General features: G+C 34.2%; 1 protein-coding gene across 1 annotated transcript in view; it reads right to left on the reverse strand.

Moving 5' to 3' along the window:
- Positions 1-1,748: 1,748 nt before the first annotated feature.
- The window catches only part of LOC106870026 (corticotropin-releasing hormone receptor 2), a 226,827-nt gene continuing 217,101 nt past the window's right edge, over positions 1,749-11,474 (reverse strand). The window contains exon 12 of the mRNA XM_089365681.1: positions 1,749-2,777. Within this exon, the coding sequence (XP_089221807.1) occupies positions 2,514-2,777 (264 nt within the window). The 3' untranslated portion in view covers positions 1,749-2,513. The remainder of the gene's footprint in view (positions 2,778-11,474) is intronic.

An 11,474-nucleotide genomic window follows, 5' to 3' on the forward strand; every position in this document is an offset into this window, starting at 1 on the left:
TATATACGTACATACGTATATATGTAGCTATGTATGTATATGTGTGTGAGTAGTATTTTTCTCTCTTTCTCATTCCTCCCTAATTCTTCAATCTCTCTGCCCCTACCTCTCTCCTCTCCTTCCATGTGACCATTATTCCACCAAGCGTGACCTCTCTGTCTTGGTTCGACTACCATCCGTGTAGCATCTCTTATATTCCTTCCTATGACTTTCACCTGTTATGTCTCTGCCGTGAGGCTTTACTTCCACACACGCCAGCTTAATTTGATTCGTCCTTAGTCGAAAGACACCTGTTGTTAATGTCCGCTTGTTTGTATTTGTAATTGTGTACCATTTCTTCGGTTTTTTTTTTCGTCCATTGTTTTCGTATACATTCGCTTGCTTTCTTCCAATGAATCTAGTGCTCTTAGCTTACTGCTTTTAGTCGAACAGAAAAAAAGAAAGAAAGAAAGGAAGGAAGGAAGGAAGGAAAGAAGGAAACAATGAAGGAAGAAAGAAAGAAATGAAGGAAGAAAGGAAGGAAGGAAGGAAGAGATGAAGAAATGAAGGAAGGAAGAAAGAAAGAATTGAAGAAATGAAGGCAGGAAGCGAGAAAAAAATGAAGAAATGAAGAAAGAAAGAAACGAAGAAAGAAAGAAAAGAAGAAAGAAAGAAAGAGAGGAAGAAAGAAAGAGAGGGAGGGTGAAAGAAAGAAAGAACGGAGGGAGGGAGAAAGAAAGAAAGAAAGAAAGAAAGGGAGAAAGAAATGAACTTATAACAAAAGAAAGTGTTGCTTTTTATGTGTGTGATTTGTGGGAGAAAATGCTTGAGCCATGCGGGCCTAGTCAACCATTAGAAAACTCACAGGAATCGACCCCTTTTAAATTGTGATATGGTTATTGTTCCTAACAGAACGTGCGCAACCTGTGAAAAGGTGAGCCTTTCAGTTGGAAGAATGAAAAACCATGTCAAAAGACTTCATACTGTGGTACCTAATCTCTTCTGTCAGCCAGCACAGCTGAGTATGATGCAGTAGAAATTACAATATACAGAGAGTGAGAGAGAGACACAGACAAACAGACAGACAGACAGAAAGTGAGAGAGAGAGAAAAAGAGAGAGAGAGAGAGAGAGAGAGAAAATGATTTGCGTTCCAACTTCAAAGAAAAGAACCATTATTTAGAATTCCGTGTGTATTCCTGCACATCGAAAGGGAAAATGTGAAGTGGAGTCATATCACAGTGTTCAGTACGATTTTCATTTGGTTGGACGCTAACGCTGGATACTTTACAGAATACACAGAGAAAGCAAAAAAACAAAAACCAAAAAAAACAACACAAGAGTGTTTGTTTATAAAATATCAAAAAATATTTATGACCTAAATATTTTCTTATGAACAAACTCTCCTGCTTCGTTCTGCCTTCCAGATGTGCTTGTATGTATGTGTACGTGTGTGGGAGTGTGTGTGCGAGTGTATCTGTGTATATATATATATATATATATATATATATATATATATGCATACATATATGTGTGTGTGTGTGCATGTCTGTATTTGTATATTTGTGTATATAAATACCTAATACGTATATATATATATATATATATATATATATATATATATATATATATATATACACACAGACATGGATACATACGTATTTATATATTACATATTTAGATATACGCAAACAACCAATACCGATTCGGCCTACAAACAATAGGCTGCCTCGGAATAATATATTAAACATATAACCAAAGACCAAAAACGAAAAGTGTGCCAATGCAAAATTATATTGTCACGTTATTTCACAATAAGCCAAATAAACAGGATTCGCTTGTTCTGCGTTGTTTGTATTGTTTTTTGTTCGTTTTGTTTTGTTTTGGTTTCTTTCACTTCAGCTTCTGCGGGTATTTTAATATAAACCAACCAGTTTATCATTGTTTACTCTCAAAGTCTTGTTATTTGTGTATAATACATTTAATTTCCCTTTTTTTTTATTGTTGTTGATGAAATTTTAATTTTAAATTGTTTCAAGTATTCCCTTTTTTCATAAATCCATCTTAACAACATTATGTCATCATCATCCTCAACATCATCATTTTTATCATTATTATTATTATTATTATTATTATTATTATTATTCAAATTTGTCTCATTTTATTGTTCCGAATTAATCTAGTCTCAGATCTACAGGACCACGTTGTTATTTTAGGGTTTTTTTTTTGTTACTGTTTCTTTTTTTCTGTTGTTGATCTTTTTTATAATCTAAAAAACAAACTTTAGCGTTTTTGTCTTTAAAATGTTTCTCACATATCAAAATTTTCTCTTCACCGTTATCTTGTTTCCTTTTTACTTCGTTTCTTTTTTCCATCACCATTTTCTTCTTCCTTTTTCTCACCCTCTTCCTCTTTAAATCACTCCCACAACCACAACCACAACTCATAGCCATTACAGCGTTAACAACAACGACACAAACCAACACGACAGACATTTCTATTTTCTTTCTCTGTCCCGTTTTCCCTCGTTGAAAAACTAAACACCAGTATCCATGAAATTGCGTGTTTCTTCTTCTTCCGGCGTTAATTGCTTATCCGCGCTGAAATCGTCTGACATGGAAAACATCTCCTTTGTCCCGTTGAGTTTTTGGTCGTACAGTAGCTCCTGCTGCACAGCTAGGTTGATGGTCATCGCCTGTTTTTGTAAACTCAGTGACGAGATTCTCGAACAGCGCGTGGCCGTGGTTCGGCTGTTTGAGTTTTGACAGCATTTCAACTTCATGCGGAGAGTTTGTCGAACCTGAAGAAAGAGAAGAAAAAAAAAATAAAATAAAAATACGTGTGAACAAAAGCATACAAGTATATAACACGAGGGAAATTGTTAAGATGACGACGGGCAAGCCGAAACTTTGAAGCTAGTATCTCTTTTCCTTGTACTCTAATAAAAGTATTCAGTAATTATTCAGTTCAATGCAAAATTATTTTTCTATATAAGTTGCCATAAACACACAAACATAATTATAGAGCAACCATTCTTACCGTTTCTTATGTACGTGCGTGTGTACGTGTGTGTGTACGTATGTATATAACCTTTATCGTTTAATTCTTTCAGTCAATAGACTGCGACCATGGTGGGGCGCCGCTTTCAGAAATTTCTAGTCCAATGAATTGACAGCAATGTTTAATTTTTTTTTGTTGTCTCATACTTATTCTATCGGGCTCTTTTGCTGAACCGCTACATTACAGGCTCATAAACACACCAACAACGGTTGACAATCGGTAGTGGAGAACAAAATCAGGCACAAAGACACATACACAAGCATATATACGACGGACTTCTTTCAATTACAATTTTCAAGCAGAATCAGCGTGATATAGCTTGCAACAAGGTGGCACCTTTTAAATTGGAACTGAAATCCACTATAAGTTCTTCTATACTGCTTCTGTCTGATCAATTCCACACATAAAGTATGGATTGATCTGACTTTATAGAAGTTGATTTGCTAAGGTTGTCACTCAGTAGGATCGAACCCGAGAACTCGCAACCGCAACGTGAACTCTTTAGCCAATCAACCACAGTGCTGCTATTATCGGAGGCATGAGATTTTTTTTTATTGATTCCACATACCATGTTCGGGCGAATTCAGTACATAAATTGTTTCAGTACCTACATCATACAATTGTGTGTGTGTGTGTGTGTCTGTGTGTATATGTATGTATGTGTGCATATGTGTGTGTGTACGTGTGTGTTTGTGAGTATGTATGTATTATATATGTATGTATGTATGTATGTATGTGTATATTTATATATATAATGGACATAATTACACGACTCGTGTATGCAAGCATGTGAGTTAGCACATATGTTCACAAATGCGTATGTATATGAGTATATACTTTCAGAACTTAGCTTAATCTGAAGACGAAAAAACAGTCGATTAAATTATCTATAATTTTAACCTGTGTCTAGTATTTGCTAAAAATAAAAAAAAAATAAAATGCCTACAATTTCTACCAATATTCAACGTTTTTTTTTTAACTAAGAGAAAAATAATTTCAAAATAAAATCCACGTCTAAAATATAAATTAAAATATCCGAAGTTTTAATTTGAAAGAGAATTCCACTCAACCAACTTCAGAAGTAGATGTTAAAAAAAAACCGAAAATGTCTGGCAAAGTTGAGTGCAACTTTGTAACGTTCGCGTTTTTTTAGCAGTAAAGACCGTATTCATGGTACTATAACTCGTAGTATAAGGTAACGGTAAAAATAAGGCGGTGAGCTGGTAGAAATGCTTAGCGGTATTTCGTCTGTTGCTACATTCTGAGTTCGAATTCCGTCGAGGTCGACTTCACCTTTTATCCTTTCGGGGTCGATAAATTAAGTAACAGTAACTAAGGATTAAAGTTAAACGAAGTTTTATATTATACTAGAGGACTGGTTAAAGTTCGTTGATTAGTTGTCATTAGACCCATTCATGCAACCTTTTGCAGGAAGTAAATCAATTCTATAAATGTTTCCCAGCACAGCATAGCAAGCGAATTTTATCTATATTAATATAAAACGTAGTTCTCTGTCCGTCCGCGCGTCCGTCTGTCTGCCACACGCTAGTTCAATGATTTCATGAAACATAAATTATAGAAGTTGAAAAATGTTCTATTATGACGTCGTATCAGTCATAAATTTCAACACAGAAAACCAAAGGGAAGTAATATTCTTGAGACATTTCATTTGCTCTAAATTTCGTTTGAAAATTTCGATACATTTCTACTATGACGTCATAATTTACCGATTTCCCTTATAAATACACGGGCGGTGATTTTCAAGTAATATATATATATAAAGAGAGAAACCAAAATACATTGAATACATTTAATTTACTCATGGAGTTCATATATGCAATGAAATGGAAAATATGGTTTGTGAAAGTTTATATTTTCCTCACACGTCACCAAGAAAAAATGGCCGTAAATACTTCATTCTCAATTACAACAATAGACAGTTTAATTAAAAGGAAAAAGATTGAGACAGGGAGATTGGAATTTGACAGGAAAAAGTTAAAACAAAACAGTGACACATTTCAGAAAGCTTTCAGTCAGTAAGAGAGTTAATACTGTTATAAACCTATTTCGTGTCAATTTACAATTCGAAACTATTTATTTCTGAGGTAGGTAAAAAAAGAGTTATAAAATTCTTCAGTCAGTAATATTGCAGTTTCTAGGGTAAATATATTATTGAACACTTAATTAATTCTTAATATACAACAATAGCGAATCTTTAAGTTCTGAGTTCAAATTCCGTCGAGGTCGACTTTGCCTTTCATCATTTCAGGGTCAATGAAATAAGTACCAGTTACGCACTGGGGTCGATGTGATCGACTTAGAACCTTCACCTAAATTGCTAGCCATCGTGGCCGTCGTGATGAATGATTTTCTTATTGATTTCTATTGAAAAATACGTAGTAGTGGCTGGAATAATTCCATATAATGTGGTAGTACATCGGTTTTCGAACAATTCTGATCGCGAATAAATCCTGCTCTCTCTCTCTACATATATATATATATATATGTATATGTATATATATATAGATAGATAAAGTACGATTTATTCGTGATCAGAGGCGCTCGTAAACCGAGGCACTACTGCATTAAATGAAAATGAGAAAGACAGGAGATAAGGCACGATTTATTCGCGATTCGAGTTGTTCGAAAACCGAGGTACTAATGTATTATGAATGAATGCGTAAAGAAATGAATAAACAAATATGTAAATATGATAAATACATATATATTCTTATGATTTTACTCTCTTTCACACACACACACACACATACAGATGTACATATGTCTGCAAGATGTCTCTTGAGCAAAGACAAGGCATAATAAATTAGAAGTAATCAAAGCCGCCTCGAATCCTTAGTAATTTATACTGATGTCTCGTAACATTAACGCTAATGATAGAAACATCTACAACAGCAATAGCAAGAAGCAAAGAAACTAAAAAAAAACTTCAAAGATGAAATGAAATCAAAATAACGTATAGCATTAAAATGGTCTCTAGTAATAATAATAATAATAATAATAATAATAATAATAATAATAATAATAATAATAATAATAATAGTAATAATAATAATAATAATAATAATAATAATAATAATAATAATAATAATGACGACTTCATTTATTTGCCAGCAAGGTGAAGGATGAGAGGAAAATACAAAGACAGGTACAAAATATGGGGGTTTAATTATAAATGAAATGATAAAATGAATGGATAAATAAATAACAAAAAGAAAAATGAGTAAATATACACGATATACAATAAAAGGAAGGAAAATATACACAGTATACAAAGGTTAAAAAAGAAAGGAGATTGTAGTCCTCCTGATGTAATATGGCCTTTAAGGATAATCGAGGAATCCCAATGTCCAAGATCTCCTTGAAAGCGAAGTGCAAGCACCCTCCCAAATTTCCCTTCACCGACTCACAGGGCTGCACCTAGAGAGGTACCGCCCACTCTTACAATTTTCGCAGATAATAAGGATGATGATCTCAAATTTTTACACATCGACCCCATTACTCAGCTGGTATTTATTTTATCGACTTCGAAAGCGCGAGAGGCAACGTCGATCTCAGCCGCATTTGAACTCAGAACGTAAAGACTGTTGAAATGCCGCTAAACTTTTCGCTAACGATTCTGCCAGTTCAGATGATGATGATGATGGTGACGACGACGACGTCGACGACGACGACGACGACTACCATGATGATGATGGCAATAATGATTTCTTAATTTTGTTATATTTTTTTCTATTAATATTTTAATGAATTCTGTCAGTATTCTCCATCTTTTGCTCGTCGGTTTGAAGATAAGTAATATATAATATAATATATTAGGTCGCAAAAAGTAGAAGGACATATGAAATATATATAATATTAAGATTAATATGAGAAGAAAGAAAATATAAATACCAGCTAAGTCATATGCATGAAGAGTTGTTATAAAGAAAAGAAAAAAAAATGTAATTATTTTCTCCGAGAAATGTCTCTCCTCATAAAATGTTTGATTTATAATCTCGGTTTCTCTTGATGCGGATGATATTTAGAAAGAATGAAATGATGCTACGCAGGACTATCAAAGACCATAAAAATATATTAGATATGTATATTCTGGGCGCCTTCTTCCATATTCCTGAACTTCAAACTCGAATTTTTAATCTTGCCAAATATCATGACGTAATGTTTATCGCCTTTGTATTCATTGCCCGAAAGGACACAGCATGTGTTTGATAATAAAACGTCTTAATAAAATGCATTTTAAATGTCGAAGTATTGCAAGTTGTTTGAAATAATGATTGTTTAATAGTTACTGCTTCCATTCTGCAAGTAGAACTGTAATGGATTAGGTGATATGAACGCAGCGTGGTAGGAAGCTTGCTCTCCCAAACACATGGTTCCGGGTTCAGCTCCATACCTTCGCCTACAGAAATGAAACGGAATGTGTCCAGGTCAAGTTTTCTAGAGAATAGGAAATCCCAGTTGATAAAAAAAAACGGGGGAAAATATCAAAAAATAGTTTGCAAAACACGGTGAAACGCAACACATATTCATTCAGTTGACATAGACTCATTTCTTTTTCACGCGGTAAAATAGAATTCCAAGTTTGTTAAATTGATATTTTCAGATATTAATCGATAACATTTTTTTTCTATTACGCACTTTTTGCAGACATTTCATTTCAGTTAACGTATTTCGATATGTTTCTGCTACATTTTAACGCAGAGATAGTTTCTGATGAAAGACAAAAAAAGAATCATATTATTATTTTTATTATCATTATTTTTATTATTATTATTATTATTATTATTATTATTATTATTATTATTATTATTATTATTATTATTATTTTATTATTATTATTATTATTATTATTCAAAGTTCTTATTGTCTTCCTTTATCAATCATGCTTTTTCTTTGCCAAATTCTTCTCTCTCTTTCTCTCTCTCTCTCTCACTCTCTCTCTCTCTCTCTCTCTCTCTCTCTCTCTCTCTCTCTCTCCACTCTTCTCTTCTTAGCTTCTCATTCAAAGTCGATAAATCTTTCATAATTATCATCATCATCATCATCATCATCGTCGCCGTCGTCGTCGCCGTCGTCGTCGCCGTCGTCGTCGCCGTCGTCGTCGCCGTCGTCGTCGCCGTCGTCGTCGCCGTCGTCGTCGCCGTCGTCGTCGCCGTCGTCGTCGCCGTCGTCGTCGCCGTCGTCGTCGCCGTCGTCGTCGTCGCCGTCGTCGTCGTCGCCGTCGTCGTCGCCGTCGTCGTCGCCGTCGCCATCGTCGTCGTCGTCGTCGTCGTCGTCGTCGTCGTCGTCGTCGTCGTCATCATCATCATCATCATCATCGTCATTATTATTGCTATTGTTGTTCGCCGCTGTTACTGTTGTTGCTGCTATGGTTCTTATTTTTAACAAACAGATACACCCGGCGTTGCTCGGGTTTTAAATGACATTATACTACTACTACTACTACTACTACTACTACTACTACTACTACTACTACTACTACTACTAAAAGTGAATTTTCCAGTTAGCTTTCAATGCCTACTTAAACGTCCGTATCTGTCCCTTCTCACTGCTTCTCTCCTTTAGAGTGCCTCTATCACTCACTCACTCACTCATTCACTCATTCTGTCAGTCACACACTCACTCACTTTCTCTCACTCCCTCTCACTCTCTATTTGTCTCTGTCTCTGTCTCTCTCACTCTATATTCGTCTCTGTCTGTCTCTCTCTCTCTCTCTCTCTCTCACTCTTTCTTTCTCTTTCTTTCTCTGATCCTGTTCTACAGACGTAATTGAAATTGGTGTGCAGGTAATTGCTTACGTTACTCACAACACTCTAAATCGACATCAACACGACAGTAACACTTGAGCTGAGATTTTTCTTAGATAAACCCGACATCAGCACGAAATATTATAATAAACAATGACATTGTGCCAACACGTGACACATGAATCGCCATTTTTTCTTCCTGACATTTAGAAAACGGCTGATTTGGAAAATTGAGCCAGGCTACAGTTCAATCTTCTTGCTATTTGTTTTCATTTAATTAGTAAGATTTATCATTTATTTAGGTGATAGTTTTAATGGTGTTGTTGAACCAAAGGTCATTCGCAATGCAGAACACTAGTGATGAAAGATATTTCAGACGTAAGTCTCTTCTATGTTACATGTGTGTGTGTCTATATACATATAAGAGGAATGACCACTAAGTGGACATCCATGTTGCTAGAAGTAGACCACCTATGGTCTGACCACTAAGAAAACATTTTCTTAGTGGTCAGCCCATAGGTGGTCTACTTCTAGCAACATGGATGTCCACTTAGTGGTCATCCCTTCTTATACGCATGTAATATAATTTTTCTGAATCTTCAGATTTTTCAATTTGCTAGGCCACTGGCTTTAAATTGATATTAATCAAATTAATTTTCAATTTTTCACCCTTATTATTTATTTATATATATATATATATATATATAAATCGACCTCAGGACTCTTTTGCCGAACTGCAGTGAAGTTACGGTGAAGTAAACACACCAACATCGGTTGTCAAGCGTTGGTGGTGCAACGCTTGACAACCACACAGCCACGCCTGTGTCTGTTTATAAAATGTTCTCGCGTTCAAAAAGTTTGTATTTAACATTAAAATTAACGTTAATTTCTGACAGGGGCGTTTAGTGTAATGTTTAGAGCATCTGAAGGATACGGAATGCGACCAAGGCTGATAAATCTAATAAGGCCTGCATTATTACCTTCTGGAGAGGGACAGATGGAGAGAGATGGACAGCCTAAGAATCTTATTTATAGTTATTACAGTCTTACTGTCACGCTTTTAATGACAGTTTAAATGTCAAAGAATTAGTAGCACAATCTTAGTGTAATAGCCTTAATATCATGGGAAAAATGTTACAATCTCAACGTTATCCTCTTAACTTTATAAGACTAAATGTATAAGACTAAATTTTGTGGTCTCAATGTTATAGCTATCTTAATATCATAATGTCAGTCTTAACATCTCTTAAAATCGCAGTCTGCTCGATTTTACTCTTAATACATGTTAAATACCAATGTAGGTTGTATACACCTGAAGAAACTAGACTTATTATTGTTTGAAACAATAACTCACATTTCAAGACGAGCAAAAATAGATGTTCATACTTCCTCCGAGGAAATCATCAGCTGAATGTGTGAATAGAATTGTGTAAACCGGTGATGCAAACACTTACGAGATTAGTTAGGATAAGATCTTTATCATTTGCTATTAGGTGTTCACCTGTTAAGATTCGATGATTAATATCAAGGCGTTTGGCGAATTGCAAGCAAAACGAAAAACAGAATTTATATAGAATTTACTTTGAAAAAGAAAAACAAAGTTTAAGTTTACAATGAAAAATATGTAACAGTATTTTTTTTCATTTAATCATATAAAGAAATAACAAAATAATGATTTGAGCAAGTTGAAAAAAGAAAGCGGACAGATCAGAAAAGAAATTCTAAAAGAATTGTGTTTAGAAGAAATTCAATTCTTAACGAGAGAAAAGAATAGTGTGATGGAAGTGTATATATAAAAGGAAGAAAATACAATATATGTTATTAATTTGAGAGCTAAATGCAATCTTATTTTCACTAGATATTATCTGCTAAATATGTTAAAATAGCAATTTATCATTGAAATGAATACTTTCAAGTAAACAAGTTTCACGAAGAACAACAATGTACTTTCAGCCATTGTTATAGATGTATCTATATCCAATTACAAAAAATATATTTTCTAATTTTTCAAGATTGAACTCTTTATTCCGATCTGTGTCTGTGTCTGAGAAAAGATTTTTTCCCCCTAGCGACTAGAAAAAGGAAAGCACAAGAAAGGAAGAGACAAGAAAGTAGTAGTAGCAGCAAAAAAAAAACTACAAACAAAAAATATTCAAAAATAATATACGAACAATGAAAATGGACAAAAGAAGTAATATACAATGATAGAGACTTGTATAAATAGCTTACAATTTCACTATACTCGGGTGAATAAACTGTAGCTCATACAAATAACCTTAGAATGAATTACCATTTATTGTCCAGCTGTTTCCAGTGTCTCATAATTCAAAGATGGTCCTAATCGGAGATTTATTTACTTCAAACGAAAGTTTGATGTACATCTTTATTACGTTCTGTGAATATAAAGGCGTTATTAAACGCACTATACATCCAATGACCTATTTTTCCGACAATGTATTAGAATATCTTATCTTACGACCAACAATAAATGGTGTTTGCTATAGACTACTTAAGCAGTTAATAATGTTAGAATCAAATACAATGACAGAATTGAACAAGTAAAGTTATCTTCAAGTTGATTAATTGTAGCTTATAGGGTGGAATCATATATATTTTAATTCTAAGTTAGGTAAGCTAACTGTTTACCATTAGTTCGGGAAAAATACATG

This window comes from Octopus bimaculoides, chromosome 18, assembly GCF_046866305.1.
Source record: "Octopus bimaculoides isolate indiv1 chromosome 18, ASM4686630v1, whole genome shotgun sequence".
NCBI classification, from domain to species: Eukaryota; Metazoa; Mollusca; class Cephalopoda; order Octopoda; family Octopodidae; genus Octopus; species Octopus bimaculoides.